Here is a 19246-nt window from a genome sequence, read left to right on the forward strand (position 1 = left end):
TCCCATAAGGGATGGGGGGGGCATTGCTCTAGAATCACTGCATTGAGAAACATGTGATGGTGTCTCCGCAGTGTTGGATGTTGATCTCCAGGAGTTCATTCATCCTCATTTTTCACATTCTTTAACAGCAAGCAGCCGTTCCTTTCACCTAGCTTGATCTCAGGTCAGCATTTGTTAACCAGTTTGAGGAGCTGAGTGGCCTTCTTCTGGTCCAGGGCCTGGATAAACTTCAGGGAGCACCTTCAGAATCTTGTCCAAGATGATCCTCTGGAGCCGGAAGCAGTGCAGCCATTTCACGAAGCGTGTAAGGTCCCTTTGGGTTGAAAATTTCCTGGCCCATACCCAAGTTCTTCGGCCGTTTGTTGAACAGCGATTCCACTCAGACCTCCAGTTGGTCAGAGACAGTTTGACTCTCTGTGGTGGACAGGGGATGCTGGGCATTGTGAGGGTGCGGGGTTCCAAACTTGAGTGACACCCACCCTGGCGCAACTTGAAGTCTCCCTTGGGCCACAGGCTATTGGGTACTATATCCAGCACCTCCTTGAGTAGGCTTGCACCGGTTCAAGGCTCTTGTAGGGCCACCAGCATGATTGATTCTTCTTGGGTCAGAGGTGGAGAAAATGTCATGCCAATGTCTCTCATCCGGTGGGGTGGGCTGCTCTCCACCATAAACTGAAACAGGATGGAGTGTCCTGGCTGTGTCCACACGCTCAGGGGCTTGTAAAGCCCCCATCACACATAGCGATTTTTTGTGACTCACCAGCGAGATCGTTGTGTGTGACAGCTATCAGCGACTGGCCCCCCTGCCGGGTATCGCTGATCGTTGTTGAAACATCTGTACATTTTTGGGGTCGCTGGTCTCCAGCTGGCCAGCACGCATCGCTGCGTGTGACAGGCGGGAGACCAGCGAGCTGGAGCTGGTAACCAAGGTACACATCGGGTTTCTAAGGGGTGCGCGCCCCTTAGAAACCCGATGTGTACCTTGGTTACCAGCTCTCTGCATCAGCACGCTGGTAATTAAGATACAATGCGGGTAACTAAGCGACGTGCGTCGCTTGTTACCCGCGTGTCACTGGTACTGATCGCTGGTGAAGCTGCCTGTTTGACAGCTCACCAGCGATCATGTAGCGACACACCAGCGATCCTGACAAGGTGATATCGTTGTCAGGATCGCTGGTGAGTCGCTATGTGTGACGGGGCCCTAAGCTGGGAATGTCTGACTTGACCTTCAATCCCCACACAAGACACAGTGTTCTGATAGGCAGGAGGGGTTGGGGAGTTCCACATGCCTCATCACACTTCTGACTACACCAGTGTCCACAAGGAAAGATATGACAACCCCCGGAGATTTGAGGTATTGGGTCCGCTGATGGAATTTTACATGTCAGGGGCGTGATGTCTTGCGGACCTGGCTTGCCTCTGTCCTATAGACAGGGTTCTTCACTGTTTCCTGTGTTTCTTGCTTGGCCTATTCCCCTGCGTGATGTCCTGGGCTGCCGGGGTGCTGTGCACTGGTTCCGGAAATGACCAAGGTTGCCACAGTTGTAACACCTGATGGGTCTCCCGTCCCTGCAGGGTGGGTGCTCTTCCACATCGGTGGCCACCATAGGAGGGGCTGTCTTCCGCACTCCTGGGTGGGACTGAATTCTTCTGGCTACTGCGAGCAGGGCATCTACGGCTATTGACCTGTACTCAGGCCTGGTCACTATCAGCAGCTTCTTGATTGGTTCTCTTAGTCCATGCCTAAAGGCCTCTGCCAACATTTGTCTGTGTATCTGATCATGAATAGTGAAGCCTAAGTCTTGGAATACTTGCCTCACTCTGCCATGAAACTTGTCTACAGACTCTGTCTCGGCCTGGCTCATGTTATGTAGGCTGAGTGCTTGTCTGGCTTTGGCCTACTCTCTGAGCTGCTCAATTAGCTTTGATCCTGACTCCCAGGAGTGCACCTCTAATTCTGATGGAAGCTTGAAGTGTTCCTTCATGATTGGCCAGAGTGTTTCACCTGCTTTTAATTCCATTATGGACCAGAGATCAATCCAGGTTGCAGATATGTTTGCTGGCTCTGCTGCATTCTTCGGTAAAATGGCATGGGGTCCATATCTGGGTTTGGCAGATTTTTCAGAATACTCAACACCTGACTAGGGGTGAAGGGCACATAGTGTAAGAGTTCTGGCTCTATCTGCCCCTGCCTACTTGGTGTCTGTGGGTTTCTTCACCTAGTACTGGGCAGCATGTATGCTGTCCCCTCTTCATATTCATCAGAGGAGAAACTGTGACATTGTGTGGGTGCTCCCCTCTTCTGAGGTTGCAGGTCTGCCTGGCACTTAGGATCCTCATTGTCAGACCCAGCAGCTGCAAACGCTGATGACTCACACCTCCCTTCTGCTAGCTGTTGTATTGGGGGGGCACCTGTGGTGTTACGTGTAGGGAGTGTTTCACTTTCTTCTCCTGGTATCAGCTGGCTCTTTAGAGAGGATGCCCTGTGGAGATAAGGACACCTCATTTTCTGGATTTGGCACTGGCCCAGCTGGTGACAATGAACTGAGAGGTGGGAGAGAGGGTGAGGAGCAGGGAGGGGTAGAGGAGAGAGTGGAAAGGTGGGGAGATGAAAAAAAAAAGAGGGAGGAGAGGAGGAAGGTGATAGAAGAAGAGGGGAGAGAGAAGACAAGGGGGATGAGGGAGGAGGAAAGACAGAGGGAAAAGATGAGGGAGGAGGAAATATAGGAGGAAAAATAGATGAGGGAGGAGTGGAGAGGGAGGAGAGGGAAGGAGCAGTGGACTCCTTCCCCTTCTCTGCAGTCAGAGAAGGCATGCTTGGACTTGTGCCTTCTCCCGGGGGGGGGGGGGGGGGGGGGGGGGGGAGTGGGAAGCGGGGTGCCTCACAGACGGCACAGCTTAGAATTCCGCTGAAAACACTTTTTTCTCTCTTGTACACGTAAAAATAATCCTTTCCTGTTCACCTAACTCTCAGTACTTCTATGCTGTAAGTCCGCTGCCACTTTATAAAACGCGGACTTCAATTCAGCTCAACTAACTAACTTCCCTTTTTTCTTAATGCATTATGCCATGCTGCAGCTTAAAAGCTGCCCCTGTAAATCTACATTCTTAACTTTCTGAATAACACTTACTATGTCTATTCCAAAAACTTCAAAGATAAAGGTGATTAAAACTTCAAAAACTTCACAACCCTTTTTTTAAACTTGCTTAAAAAGGAAAGAAAAAAGCAAAAAAAAACCAAAATATTTATAAAAACTTCAAAAGAAAATGGAAAACTAATAAAAACTCAAAAAATGGAGAAAAAAGAAAACAAAGAATAATCAAGAAGTTGGTAAAACTTGGAAAGAACACTCCAAAAAGAAATCAAAAATCCAAAATTCAGTACAACTTCCAGCAATAAAATGTCCGTGCACAAATGGAGGATACACACACTTCCCCTTTCCTCTGCCTGCATCTCTCAGTAAAATCTTCTGAGAACAATGGAAACAAAAGAGCAAACTGAGACAATGGTATATATTCAACAACCCAGCATTCCCAAAAATTCTCACACTACAGTAAAAAACTTCCACCAAATGCAAGATAAAACAAGGGAAAAGCAGAGTACAGAACAAATGTGACAATATGAAAAATATCAGAGAAGCACCCTACGGGCAAAAGAGGAAGTGTAAAAGAAAAGGAAAAAAAACTTTCTGCTTCAGATCTTCGTTGATGCACATATAGACGTCCGGGGAGAAATCGAGGCCCTCTTTAGTGACACGTAGCACAAGCAGCTCTGGTAACCGACAACTGCCAATCACACTTGGTGTACTACGCTCGGTCACCCGGGAATGTTAACACACTGTACCGGTTGTCCCGCCGGTAACAGGAATCAGTGATAACTCCCACAAAATTGCCACCATCTGTACCTGGCTGGCCTCTCCTGTCCTTCCGATGTACAGGTGAATCGGTGGCAACCTGTCAAGTGATTTGGCTTGCGATATTTCCCCCAAGCTAAACACTACCACGTGCCTGGCGATCTGGGTACTCCTGTCCCTTCCGATGCATGGGTGTATATGTGATAGCTTGATAGGAGACTAGACTAGTGATATCTCTCTAAGCCCCCACAACCCATACCTGGATAGGCTTCTCCTGTCCTCCCTGTGTACAGGTTTATTTGTGAGGACTTAGCAGGGGAAGTTGAATCTCAGATATCGGTTTCCCAGCAACCACATGCACAATCAATCACCGTTCCACCAGCTCTATCCCGGATCTAGACACAAACAGGACCCAAAGCAGACACCTTGGCTTATCCCAGGGTTTGGATAAGGGTGTGGACTTTTACACTACCTGGGAATGCGGTGGTGACCACACCTGACCGGCTAGAGGTACAGACCCGGACTGGGCACAGGGGACATTCTGGTAAGATAACCAGATTTTCTTACCTTATGGAGTTGCGCAAATCTCCGTCCCCATGAGCCAAGGCCTTAGTCGGCACCTCCGTCTCTCTGGTCAGCAGGGTCCCCGTGCGTTTCGTCTACAGCCCCGCGTCTCTGCGCCACATGATATGGAAATTTGGATAGTTATATTTCTGTGTGCTGCGGCCTGTCCTAATTAGAACAGAGTCTCATTGAGCGCTCAACAGAAAAGACACCCTAAACACCTTGTTAGCAGTATCTCTTTCCAGCAGGACTCTGCTGGTTTATTGCACATACGCGTATATGGTTTTATCATTACATACAGAAAGGAGTGGTTAGTCAATTAACATAAGGTTTGTGTTTTAATGCTATTGACTATTTGAGTAAATGAACTTATATGGCAGTGTCCGACAGGGTGATTTAGCATCATATGATTTACTCTTATGCATTGTCTAGCAATGTCAGCAAACCTCCGATATCAGCTAGTGCATCTGGTCCAACTTCCTCCTTTCCCATGGCTGGCTGATATATCACAAGACAATGCTACCATGAGACTATGCTGGTTCTCCAGACTGGCTCATGGGGTTAGTAGGTCATTTTCAGCAATTGATTATAAGGTTCAAGATAGCTATGAAAATGTGTCTATCAGTATATAAGGATATATGCAAGTGAGATCCGTATGAAATGTATATATTTCCATCACCGCTGGAGTGTGGTGGACGGGAGATAAAACATAACCTTTAGTAAGATAGTAGGATAAAAACAATTTTGTGTCCCCCAGAGTGAATTAATATAAATGTATCGGTGAAGTCACAAATAAAGGGGCGTGAGGAGCACAGCCCGATCAGGAGGAATGATTCCCACTTGCAATGGCCGAACTGCAACCAGCAAGTCCCAGAATCTCATGTTATGGATCTGGGAGAATCCCACAGAACCCCGCAAACAATGACTGACAGATTCTGGCTGCATATAACAGTAATGACTGGAATCTGGATGACATTAATAGAGTTACCACCCGAAATATGCCAGAGCAATAAGTGAGGAAAGGCACAAGCTCAGCCATTCATGAAGGGGGTGCGGGAGGAAAAGGAGATCCTGGGTCCAGGATGCTCCATATAGGACAAGGGGAAGAAAATTCCCTACAAGACCCTAAAGGGCTAACAGTAGTCTATCCCCAAGACTCCCCCCTGACTGTCCACAGCTCCCCCTATGCTAAACAAGCCCTGCACACCCCCATGGAAGGGCCCAATGCGTTTCTTCCAAGCTGAGTCATCAGGGGACTTATCCTTGTGATAGGAGGTCAGGTGCCATAGTGCTGAGCTAAATGGGGGGGGAGGGGAGTATGAAATACATACCATGGTACTTCCGGTGGTTGAAACGCACACCAGGGTGCCATAAAGGTGCGTGAGCCGCAAGGAAAAAATCTGCGACACTCAAATGAAGGCGGACTACTAATTGTGTCCCATGAGGCAGAGGCGTGCACTCCACAACCTAGTGTTTCCAGTAAGTGGAACGCACGCCAAAATAACTTGTGGTTTCTTCAACCACATAGAAGTAGAATATGCAACCGAGTTGGCTTGATGATGCGCCGGTCCACAGCCTTTTATTTCCGGCATGTGTAACGCACGCCAATGCCACATGCGGCATGAGGAACGCACGCCAATGCCACATGCGGCATGAGGAACGCACGCCAATGCCACATGCGGCATGAGGAACGCACGCCAATGCCACATGCGGCATGTGGAACGCACGCCAATGCCACATGCGGCATGTGGAACGCACGCCAATGCCACATGCGGCATGTGGAACGCACGCCAATGCCACATGCGGCATGTGGAACGCACGCCAATGCCACATGCGGCATGTGGAACGCACGCCAATGCCACATGCGGCATGTGGAACGCACGCCAATGCCGCATGTGGAACGCACGCCAATGCCGCATGTGGAACGCACGCCAATGCCGCATCCGGCAAGTGGAACGCACGCCGACGCCACATCTGGCAAGTGGAACGCATGCTGACGCCACATCCGGCAAGTGGAACGCACGCCGACGCCACATCCGGCAAGTGGAACGCACGCCAATACCACATCCGGCAAGTGGAAAGCACGCCAACGCCACATCCGGCTTTGATGGCACCTTCCCTTTAAACTGCCATGGTTTTTGTTGCAGCCGCTCCTGTGCCGTCCCTGCGGTGTACATCTATGTTATGGTTCCAAAAGGAGTTAATTTGTAAAAAAAAAATGTTTCACTTGTTAAAAAATAGTAAAACGTGTCTTCTGCTTTATGTTTTTCTTTTTACAAGAATTGTTGGAGCCAATTTTTCATTAGAAACTTTTTAATGTCGGCTTTTTCTGGAGTTTTTCTTGTAATATAGGAAAGTCTTAGGCCAGAAATAATCCCCATAAATCACTGTACATGGAGACTTTGGGATCAGATCATTTCTGTCCGCGTTGATTGTGGAAACAAAAAATCTTTTCTAAAAGCCTCAAACTTCTGTGTGTGACTCAGAGCTGAGATCTAACGTGATAGAAGATTCCAGTGTGGGGAAGACGGGAAACCTTCATATAGACGGCCGGTGGGGATGGAGGCAGTGACCGACTCTGGCCAAATCTGTCTCTAGAGCCGTAGTAGAAGATGAAGATGTCGTCCTCATCATGAAGGAGTTATTTCTCATGTCACGTGTAATGAATATCTCCTGCAGTATTGCTAATGCCGATTCCAGTGTCGGTAATGAGACGAGAATTAGCGTTATGGAAGATGAGTCTATGAGGAACTTGTTCAGCTGCCGACTCCGAGGAGGAAACTGCTTGTTGTCTGTGGCCTAAATATATAGGTTTTATTAGTAGATGTCAGGGAAGAAAACTAAACCCTGTAAGATAATAAATCTCCTCATATGTTTCTCTTATTATCTCCAGTAATTGTATTATTACACAGGATTCTTATGATGTTACATCGGATCATCTTCTTCTCATTCAGGTCTCTACAATATCGGATCCTCTCAGTGAAGATCTTCTACAAAAGAGAATTTTCCTGATTTACCCATCAAGGATGGATATGGACAGAGACAAGATGGCGGATAGGATATTGCACCTCACCCTAGAGATCCTCTTCCGTCTCACTGGAGAGGTGAGAGATTGTGATGACGTCACATTACATCACTCTTATCTATGGGAATAACAGATGGACAGAACTGGAGAGGTGAGGACTCTTGAAATGTCTGTAGTGAGATTTATTCATGTGTCTCTCCATAACCAGGATTACACAGTGGTGAGGAAGACCTCTAGTGATCGCTGTCAGGACCCTGTGTCTGAGGGATGGGGAAGACCCCTGAGCCCAATCACGGGGCCTCCACCTCAACCCCTGATCCATGAGGACATCAATGACCAGAAGATCCTAGAACTCATCTACAAGATGACTGAGCTGCTGACTGGAGAGGTGACACTGCTGGGAATGCTGGGACATTATACAGTAACGCTATGAAGGGATCGGGGGATGACGGTATGATTGTATGTGTCAGGTTCCTATAAGGTGTCAGGATGTCGCTGTCTATTTCTCCATGGAGGAGTGGGAGTATTTAGAAGGACACAGCGATCTGTACAAGAATGTCATAATGGAGGTTCCCCAGCCCCTCACATCTCCAGGTAATAGGACTATATACACACGGCCTATAATTATCTGTATGTAGAGAATGAATTCAATCCCTGTATGTGTTTCCTCCAGATCTATCCAGTAAGAGGACAACACCAGAGAGATGTCCCCGTCCTCTTCTTCCACAGGACTGTAACCAAGAAGATCCCAATGTTCCTCAGGATCATCAGGTAGATGGAGAAGGTGTCAGGAGAGCTCCCCTATGATGTGTAGACGGCTGTGAAGGTCTTGTGCTCAGTCTTGCTGTATCTACCAGTATTATATGTTTTATACTTGTGTAATGAGAACGGTGGAGATGGCAGGATTAGAGCTGATCATAGATGGGACTTCTCCATCTGTCTGTGACTTTTACAATATTTGTTTCAGGGTGAAGATCTGACCCATATTAATACTACAGAGACATATGTGAGAGAAGATGAGTGGTGTAAAGAGGAGATTCCCACATATGACTACCCAGGTGAGTTGTAACCACTGAATGCAGAGACATCACAGATTCCTCTCAGTCACCGGCTGTGGCTGCTTTATCGGTGTGGTAGTCCTGCCGTATTACCATGATCACCATTTTGCCTCTAGACCACAACATTCTCCTCCACCCAAAACTGTTCAAATGACTTTGGGCATTGAAAGCCCTTTTCTATAGAACTTACAACCTGGAGGATCCGCCTAACCCCTGGGATTAGTGTGAGGGTGATCCCTTAAAGCAAGATCTATATGATTGCTTGTACCTGACCCAATAGAGGCCGAGTGCGCGCTTCAAGAGTCACACTGAACACAGAGTTAGATGTCTACTCCTTTCTCAGCAAAGGCTTGCACACAACTGAAGTTTATTCTTATGACAGAGAGACAGGAAATGGGTGTCACACCATCTTCTGAGTAGCCAGTGTCAGTCTATGATAGGTCCATTTCATCTTCACTTCCATATATGGTATCCAGTATCTCAGCTTCTGCATTCCAAGGATTCCTTCCAGGGTGTTGTCTGAAGACACAGATGCCATCTTGGTACACCATATCTGAACTGACTTATGTAAGGGTTAATAATTTCATCAGCCATTCTCTCCTTCACATTAGGAGACGCTGACCGTTACCTGCCCAGCTCTGTAACTATAAAGCCAAATGACAGCGTACGTAGAATGTGCTGACAAGATAGGAAATCACTTGAATAAAAATCTTATGCTGGGCCTGTAAGAGAAAGCGGAGGGTAATGATGCTGTTGGCTTCCTAGATCCCTGAGATCTTATCGGATGAATCTTCTCTCCCTTCTGTGCTGCTGAATGTCTCATGGTCCCTACAAGACCAGGTCCAGTCTTTCTGGCCAATCTTCCCTTTTATGAGCGACACCAGTAAATGTGCAGTGAGGCCGAGTGTGAATTTCTGTCCAATAACAGCAGAGTTTCCCTTTATCCTGACTTTTCAATTTGTATTAAAACCAACTAACTTCCAGGAGGATTGTGATAATCTCCAGGACAAACATTCCACCTGTGCCATGATAGATCTCTAAGCTGTGCGTGGCTGAGGGCTGTAATATACATTTATTCCCGCCTGCAGGAGATGTGTTGGCTCCAGCCCTGGTGTCATGGATTCACTCCACGTCATAAATTACATTGTTTCTGATCCTAAGGAATTCAGATTACTGCACAATCTCTCCTGAAATGGGGAGCAATATTATTTCTCTAATCTTCTGCTCAGGATCCATAGTAGCTCCAATGGTCCACCATAAATGAGGGCAACTCTGGTTTACTGTTTAATCTGTATTTGTAGCTTTCAGTTAATGAGATTCTCGTGCTCTGGGGCGGGGCTGTGGGTGGGGCTGTGGGCGGGGCTTTATGTGGTGCTCTGATTACATATTCATCTATATTGGCTTATGACAGGTCGCTGATCCCTCACTGACCTGCCCCCCATTATTACATAATAATAATAATAATCTTTATTTATATAGCGCCAACATATTCCGCAGCGCTTTACAGTTTAACAGTTTCAAAACACAAGTCATAAGTAACAATGTTAACAATACAATAATTAAAGCAAAATAAGACGACCCTGCTGGTGAGAGCTTACAATCTACAATGAGGTGGGGGAGATACAGAGGACAGGGGTGTATATACAATGGTGTATTTACAATGATGGTCCAACCATCTTGTGGGATTGAGGGATGGATGGAGATAGTGAATGGGATACACACGCACACTTACACATACAATGACTTTGATTAGTGAACGTGATAGGCCGCTCTGAACAAATGTGTTTTAACCCCTTCACCCCCAAGGGTGGTTTGCACGTTCATGACCGGGCCAATTTTTACAATTCTGACCACTGTACCTTTATGAGGTCATAACTCTGGAACGCTTCCATGGATCCCGGTGATTCTGACATTGTTTTCTCGTGACATATTGTACTTCATGTTAGTGGTAAAATTTCATTCAAATAACTTGCGTTTATTTGTGAGAAAAACGGAAATTTGGCAAAAATTTTGAAAGTTTCGCAATTTTCCAACTTTGAATTTTTATGCCCTTAAATCACAGAGATACGGCACACAAAAAACTTGATAACTAACATTTCCCACATGTTTACTTTACATCAGCACAATTTTGGAACCAAAATTTTTTTTTGTTAGGAAGTTATAAGGGTTAAAAGTTGACCAGCGATTTCTCATTTTTACAACACCATTTTATTTTTAGGAACACATCACATTTGAAGCCACTTTGAGGGGTCTATATGATAGAAAATACCCAAAAGTGACACCATTCTAAAAACTGCACCCCTTAAGGTGCTCAAAACCACATTCAAGAAGTTTATTAACCCTTTAGGTGCGTCACAGGAATTTTTTTGAATATTTAAAAAAAAATGAACATCTAACTTTTTTTCAGGTTCAATTTTTTTTATTTTACCAAGGGTAACAGGAGAAATTGGACTGCAAAAGTTATTGTGCAATTTGTCCTGAGTACGCTGATACCTGATTGGTGGGGGGGGAATAACTGTTTCGGCGCATGGCAGAGCTCAGAATGGAAGGAGCGCCGTTTGACTTTTTCAATGCAAAATTGGCTGGAATTCAGATCGGACGCCATGTCACGTTTGGAGAGCCCCTGATGTACCTAAACAGTGGAAACCCCCCGCAAGTGACCCCATTTTGGAAACTAGACCCCCTAAGGAACTTATCTAGATATGTGGTGAGAACTTTGAACCCACAAGGGCTTTACAGAAGTTTATAATGTACAGCGGTACAATTTAAAAATCATATTTTTTCCACAAAAATGATCTTTTCACCCCAATTTTTATTTTCCCAAGGGTAACAGGACCCTAAAAGTTATTGTGCAATTTGTCCTGAGTACGCTGATACCCCACATGTGGGGGTAAACCACTATTTGGGCGCATGGCAGAGCTCGGAAGGGAAGCAGCGCCATTTGACGTTTTTGGCTGGAATTGAGATCGGACACCATGTCACGATTGGAAAACCCCTGATGTACCAAAACTGTGGAAAACCCCCACAAATGACACCATTTTGTAAACTAGACCCCCCAAGGAACTTATCTAGATGTGTGGTGAGCACTTTGAACCCCCCAGTGCTTCACAGAAGTTTATAACGCCCGGGCGTGAAAATAAAAAATTCGTATTTTTTCCACACACATGATCTTTTAGTCCCCATTTTTTTTATTTTCCCAAGGGTAACAGGAGAAATTGGACCCCAAAAGGTGTTGTCCAATTTGTCCTGAGTATGCTGATACCCCATATGTGGGAGAAAACTACTGTATGGACACACCTCGGGGCTCGGAAGGGAAGTAGTGACGTTTTGGAATGCAGACATTGATGGAATGGTCTGCGGGTGTCATGTTGCCTTTGGAGAGCCCCTGATGTACCTGAACAGTGGAAACCCCCCACAAATGACCCCATTTTGGACACTAGACCCTCCACGGAACTTATCTAGATGTGTGGTGAGCACTTTGAACCCCCAAGTGCTTCACAGAAGTTTATAACGCTCGGACGTGAAAATAAAAAAATCATTTTTTCCCCCAATTTTTTATTTTCCTAAGGGTAACAGGAGAAATTGGACCCCAAAAATTGTTTTGCAATTTGTCCTGAGTAGGCTGATACCCTACATGTGGGGGTAAAACACTGTTTGGGCGCATGGCAGAGCTTGGAAGGGAAGGAGCACCATTTGACTTTTTCAACTCAGAATTGGCTGGAATTGAGATCAGACGCCATGTTGCATTTGGAGAGCCCCTGATGTGCCCAAACAATGGAAACCCCCAATTCTAACTCCAACCCGAACCCCAACACACCCCTAACCCTAATCTCAGCCCTAGCCCTAACCCCTAGCCCTAACCCTAATGGAAAAATGGAAATAAATACTTTTTTTTAATTTTATTATTTTTCCCTAACTAAGGGGGTGATAACGGGGGATTTGATTTACTATTTATGGCGGTTTTTATTTTTGGCAGCTGTCGCACGCTAAAGGACGCTTTTTATTGTAAAAATAGTTTTTGCATCACCACGTATTGAGAGCTATAATTTTTCCGTCTTTTGACCCACCGAGTCATGTGAGGTCTTATTTTTTGCGGGACGAGTTGACGTTTTTATTGGTACCATTTTCGGGCCATGACATTTTTTGATCGCTTTTTATTCCGATTTTTGGGACGCAGAATGAACAAAAACCAGCGTTTCATGAATTTCTTTTGGGGGAGTGCGCTCACACCGTTCCGCGTGCGGTAAAATTGATAAAGCGGTTTTATTCTTCTGGTCAGTACGGTTAAAGCGATACCTCATTTAGGTCTTTTTTTATGTTTTTGTCGGTTTTATGCAATGAAAACTATTTTATATAAAAAATAATTATTTTTGCATCGCTTTATTCTGCGAGCTATAACTTTTTTATTTTTTCGCTGATGATGCTGTGTGGCGGCTCGTTTTTTGCGGGACAAGATGACGTTTTCAGCGGTACCATGGATATTTATATGCGTCTTTTTGATCGCGCGTTATTACACTTTTTGTTTGGAGGTATGATAATAAATCATTATTTTTTGCTTCTTTTTTTTATTTTTTAAGGGGTTCGCTAAAGGGGTTAACTAATGGGACAGTTTTATAGGGCGGGTCGTTACGGACACGGCGATATCTAATATGTGTACTTTTATTGTTTTTTGTTTTTTTTATTTCCAAAAAATGGATTTATTTGGGGGAATATTTTTTTTTTTCTAATTTATTTGGCAATTTTTTTTTTAATCATTTTAACACTTTTTTTTAATTTTTTTTTAACTTTATTAAATAGTCCCAGGTGGGATATCACTGTCCTGTGACAGATCAGCATTAAGGATGGACTGGAGAGGGGATAGTAGAGTAACGGAGAGGCCAATTAATAGAGCATTGCAGTAATAATAATCTTTATTTTTTATATAGCGCTAACATATTCCGCAGCGCTTTACAGTTTGCACACATTATCATCACTGTCCCCAATGGGGCTCACAATCTAAATTCCCTATCTTTGCAATGTGGGAGGAAACCTGAGTACCTGGAGGAAACCCACGCAAACACAGGGAGAACATACAAACTCCTTACAGATGTTGCTATCCACTGAGCCACCATGCTGCCCATAATGCAGGCGGGAGTGGATCAATGCTACAGTGAGGGTTTTTGTTGTTTCCATGGTGATAAGGCGGATTCTAGAGATGTTCTTTAGGTGTAAGCGGCAATAGCGGGCATGAGATTGTATATGGGATGTGAAGGAGAGATTGGTGTCAAACAACACCCAGACAGCGCACCTGCTCCCGTGGCGTTATTATGGTGCCACCCACGAGAGGGAAATGTCAGATTTAGGGAGATTAGTAGACGGCAGGAGCAGAAGAATTTCCGTTTTTGAGAGGTTGAGTTTCAGATAGAGAACGGACATGATGTTGGAGACTGCGGACAGACAGTCACTGGAGTTCTGTAGTACAGCGGGGCTAAGGTGGGGGGATGACATGTATAATTGTGTGTCATCAGCATAAAGATGTTACTGAAAGACAAATCTGCTGATGGTTTGTCCAATTGGGGTGGTGTAGAGGGAGAAGAGAAGAGGGCCAAGGACTGAGCCCTGAGGTACCCTGACATTGAGAGGAAGAGGAGATGACGTGGAGCCAGAGAACAAAACTCTGAAGGAGCAGTCAGAAAGATAGGAAGAGAACCAGGAGAAAGCAGTGTCCTAAATGCCCAGTGATTGGAGCCTAGAGAGTAGGAGACGGTGATCAGCAGTGTCGAAAGATGCAGAAAGGTCGAGAAGAATGAGCAGAGAGTGGTGACCATTGCGTTTTGCTGTCAGAAGGTCATTGGTCACTTTGAGTGCATTTTAAGTCAAATGTAGGGGCGGAAGCCGGACTGTGAAGAGTCTAGGAGGAAGTGAGTGGAGAGGTAATGGGTAAGCTGGGAGTAGACTAGGCGCTGCAAAAGTTTAGAGATGAAGTGGAGATTGGAGACTGGTCTGTAGTTAGTGCAGGATTGGTTGAGAGCGGGTTTCTTTAGTAATGGAGTAACGATGGCTTGTTTGAAGGAGGATGGGAAAATGCCCGAGGAGAGGTTAAAGATTGTAGTTAGGTGAGTTGTGATGACTGGAGAGAGAGACTGGAGGAGATGTGAGGGAATGAGGTCGGTCGTGCATGTAGTCGGACGAGAAGAAGACAGGGGTCTGGAGACTTCTTCTGTGATGGGATCAAATGTGGAAAGTGAGCCATGGGAATCACAGCACTTGGTGTTTGGGAGCAGATTTACTGATGGATATTATCTATTTTTTCTGTAAAGTGGGAGGCCAGGTCATCAGCACAAATGTCTGTGATAGGGGCTTGTGCTTTTGTCCTGAGGAGGGAGTGAAAGGTGTCAAAATGTTTCTTGGGGTTGTTGGCTAGTGAGGAGATCAGGGTGGTGAAGAAGTTCTGTTTGGCGAGGTAAAGGGCAGCGTTATAGGTTCTTAACATAAATTTGAAGTGGATGAAGTCTTCTGGTGTGCAGGTTTTTCTCCATAGGCGTTCAGCACTCCTAGAGCATCGCTGGAGACGTTGAGTTTGCGATGTGAGCCAGGGTTGTTTTACTCTGTGTTTGGAAGTTCTGAGGGTGAGGGGCGCTACTTGGTCAAAGGTGCTTCTAAGAGTGTCGTTGTAGTGATGAACAGCCAGATCAGTACAGGAAAAAGAGGAGATTGGGGACAGTGATGAGTGTAGTCTCTTATAGACGCTACTACGCAGGCGCCGCCATCGCCGGTGATAATTTGCTGGATGTAATTTTTTTTCTAAGCCTCACAATAGCCACAATATTATAGGCATTATCAACAATAATATCAATGCTATTATATGCATTATGTAATAATGGGGGCAGGTCAGTGAGGGATCAGCGACCTGTCATAAGCCAATACAGAGGAATATGTAATCAGAGCACCACATAAGTCTCATTGACAGTTACAGGAATCGTTTGATCGCAGTGATTGCCTCAAAAGGTTGTGCAACAAAATATTAACCCTTTCATGCCAGAGCCTGTTTTTGCCTTTGTGACCAATTTTTTCAGCTCTGACCAGTGTCACTCTATGAGGTCATAACTCTAAAATGCTTCAATGAATCCTGGTGATTGTGAGACTGTTTTCTTGTGACATATTGTACTTTATGATAGTGGTAACATTTATTTGATATGACTTGCCTTTATTTGTTAAAAAAAGGAAACTTGACAAAAATTTTGAAAATTTTGCAATATTCACATTTTTTTATGCTCTTAAATCAGAGAGTCATATAGCACAAAATAGTTAATAAATTAACATTTCCCACATGTCTACCATCAGCACAATTTTGGAAACAATTTTCTTTTGTTAGGAGATTATAAGGGTTAAAAGTTGACCAGCGATTTCTCATTTTTACAACAAAATTTACTAAACCATTTTTTCAGGGACCACCTCACATTTGAAGTGTTTGGGGGGTCAATATGACAGAAAATACCCAAAAGTGTCACCATTCAAAAAACTGCACCCCTCAACGTGCTCAAAACCACATTCAAGAAGATTATTAACCCTTCAGGTGCTTCACAGGAATGAATGGAATGTGGAAGGAAAAAATAAACATTTCTACAACAAGAAATTTCCTTTAGACCTAGTTTTTTTTACTTTCGCAAGGGTAACAGGAGAAAATGGATTATACATTTTGTTTTGCAATTTCTCCTGAGCATGCCGATGATACCCCATATGTGGGGGAAATCTACTGTTTGGGCACACTGCAGGGCTGAGAAGGGAAGGCGCGCCATTTAACTTTTTGAATGTAAAATATGCTGGAATAATTAGCGGTTGCCATGTCGTGGTTGGAGAGCCCCTGATGTGTGTAACCAGTGGAAACCCACAACAAGTGACCCCATTTTGGAAACTAGACCCCCCCAAGGAAATGTGTGATGGGCGTTTTGTGCTTCCAAGTGCTTCTTAGAAGTTAATTACGTAGAGCCGTGAAAATAAAAAGTCATGTTTTTTCCACAAAAAATGATCTTTTCACCCTCCATTTTTTTTCCAAAGGGTAACAGGAGAAATTGGACCCCAAAAGTTGTAGTGCAATTTGTCATTGGTGTGCGCCAATGCAAGAGCACTAGGGACAGCACTAGTACTGGTCATTGTTCCCTGAGTTGGAGACATTTCTCCAGAAGCGGTATTTCTCCTTTTTGTTGTACTGGTCCTTGTGTGTGAGGATGGACCAGAATCACTGCTCATTTCTGATCTATTACTGTTGCTGCTACTAAAGCCCTCAAAATCCACATCGCCATCTGACACTGCACTTTCTTCACTGTCAGAACATAAAAGTGCATAAGCCTCCTCTGCACTATAAAACTGACGGGCCATTTTAACCATTTAACCCTAACAGTAACCCTAACTTTAGTCTGACTTTAGCCTAACAGTAACCCTAACAATAACCCTTACTTTAGCCTAACAGTAACCCTAACTATTGTATTAACTGTAACCTGCCTTATCTGTTTTTCCATTGACAGATGAAGTGAATGCCATTACTCCAGATATATCATCATCCATTCACAGCAAAGATCTGTCATCTGATCCTATGAAACAGGTCCCATCTTCTGATTCATTATTGACTACTAAGGAAAATCAAAGTCACAAAAGAGGCATTAAAACACAAACTGCTCCTAAAGCAAAGAAGTCATATTCATGTTCACAATGTGGGAAATGTTTTAACCACAAAGGGAATCTTGATGCACATCAAAAAACCCACACAGGAGAGAAGCCTTTTTCATGTTCAGAATGTGGGAAAAGTTTTATAAATACATCAAATCTTATTGCACATCAGAGAACTCACACAGGGGAGAAGCCTTTTTCATGTTCAGAATGTGGGAAATGTTTTAATCGGAAATCGGTTCTTAATAGACACCAGAGAACTCACACAGGGGAGAAGCCTTTTTCCTGTTCAGAATGTGGGAAATGTTTTAATAATAAATCCTATTGTGTTAAACACCAGAGAATTCACACAGGGGAGAAGCCTTTTTCCTGTTCAGAATGTGGGAAATGTTTTAGCAATAAATCACATTGTGTTGAACACCAGAGAATCCACACAGGAGAGAAGCCTTTTTCATGTTTAGAATGTGGGAAATGTTTTGGACAGAAATCATGTTTTCTTTCCCACAAGAGAACTCACACAGGGGAGAAGCCTTTTTCATGTTCAGAATGTGGGAAATATTTTGCACACAAAGCACATTTTGTTGCCCACCAGAGAACTCACACAGGGGAGAAACCTTTTTCATGTTCAGAATGTGGGAAATGTTTTACTCAGAATTCAAGTCTTGTTACACATCAGAGAATTCACAGAGAAGAGAAGCCATATTCATGTTCAGAATGTGGGAAATGTTTTAACCGGAAATCACAATTGGTTGATCACCATAGAACTCACACAGGTGAGAAGCCTTTTTCCTGTTCAGAATGTGGGAAATGTTTTAACCACAAAGGGACTCTTATTATTCACCATAGAACTCACTCAGGGGAGAAGCCTTTTTCCTGTTCAGAATGTGGGAAATGTTTTAAGCACAAAGGGACTCTTATTATTCACCATAGATCTCACACAGGGGAGAAGCCTTTTTCCTGTTCAGAATGTGGGAAATGTTTTAACCAGAAATGGTATCTTGATGAACACCAAAGAACTCACAAAGGAGAAAAGCCTTTTTCATGTTTAGAATGTGGGAAATGTTTTACTCAGAATTCAACTCTTGTTACACATCAGAGAATTCACACAGCAGAGAAGCCATATTCATGTTCAGAATGTGGGAAATGTTTTAACCGGAAATCACATTTGGTTGAACACCATAGAACTCATACAGGGGAGAAGCCTTTTTCCTGTTCAGAATGTGGGAAATGTTTTACTCAGAATTCAACTCTTATTGCACATCAGAGAATTCACACAGCAGAGAAGCCATATTCATGTTCAGAATATGGGAAATGTTTTAACCGAAAATCACAATTGGTTAATCACCATGGAACTCACACAGGAGAGAAGCCTTTTTCCTGCTAATGTGGGAAATATTTTAACCAGAAAGCGCTTCTTGTTAGACATCAGAGCAGTCACACAGAGGAGAAACCTTTTTCATTTTCTTAATGTGGGAAATGTTTTACTTGGAAATCAACTGTTAATAAACATCAGAGATGTCACATAGGGGAGAAGTCTTTTTTGTGTTCATAATGTTGGAATAGTTTTAGCCAAAATTGAATCTTCTTAAATGGGTTGTCTCTTGTCATTCCTCATGTTTGCTGACAAAAGGATAAAACTAAGTTTTATTAATTCCAAATATAAAACTATACCCATAATTCATCCCCTGAAGGTTAGTCAATAGGTGACTAAAAGAAAAAACATGTACCCCACAGTTCAGTACAGTACATAGGGTGAGGTGATGTATACACTCACTCTCCAAGCCTCTCATTTCTATGGGTTTCGTCGTCCTCACCAAAGGCGACTCATCAGGAGACTATTTAATATTGACCTATATTCAAGCGAGACTAGACAAAAAACTAAAATCATGAATCATGTTATCCGAAACAGTCAGAAAACTAGCCCCATATTGGCAGATCCCAGACCTCACACTATATACTGTGTAAGTTTATAAGCCCCTCCAGTGTCAGGAATAGATAGTATGTGACAATACAGTATAATTCTTGTGTTTTTCTCCTATAGGGACTGCCCTAGTTTGGTAATGTAACTGCTGATAATTAGTAGTGCAGACAAATTGTCC

The 19246-nt window shown here is 44.1% G+C and overlaps 1 protein-coding gene across 1 annotated transcript; it reads left to right on the plus strand.

Annotated features, from left to right (window-relative positions):
- Positions 1–5056: 5056 nt before the first annotated feature.
- On the plus strand, positions 5057–18672 carry LOC141100536 (uncharacterized). The gene is made up of 5 exons (XM_073589096.1): positions 5057–5062; positions 7914–8037; positions 8117–8214; positions 8411–8501; positions 17006–18672. Exons 1-5 carry the CDS (start codon positions 5057–5059, stop codon positions 18529–18531), a joined length of 1845 nt encoding a protein of 614 aa, XP_073445197.1. The 3' UTR covers positions 18532–18672.
- Positions 18673–19246: the final 574 nt, after the last annotated feature.

The sequence above is a fragment of the Dendrobates tinctorius genome, unplaced genomic scaffold, assembly GCF_039654945.1.
Source record: "Dendrobates tinctorius isolate UK_male_01 unplaced genomic scaffold, ASM3965494v1 ptg000106l, whole genome shotgun sequence".
Classification (NCBI taxonomy): domain Eukaryota; kingdom Metazoa; phylum Chordata; class Amphibia; order Anura; family Dendrobatidae; genus Dendrobates; species Dendrobates tinctorius.

Coding starts and splice junctions, on each gene's coding strand:
- LOC141100536 (XM_073589096.1), top strand. Junction 8,038..8,116: donor CCAGCCCCTCACATCTCCAG/GTAATAGGACTA, acceptor TGTTTCCTCCAG/ATCTATCCAGTAAGAGGACA. Junction 8,215..8,410: donor ATGTTCCTCAGGATCATCAG/GTAGATGGAGAA, acceptor TATTTGTTTCAG/GGTGAAGATCTGACCCATAT.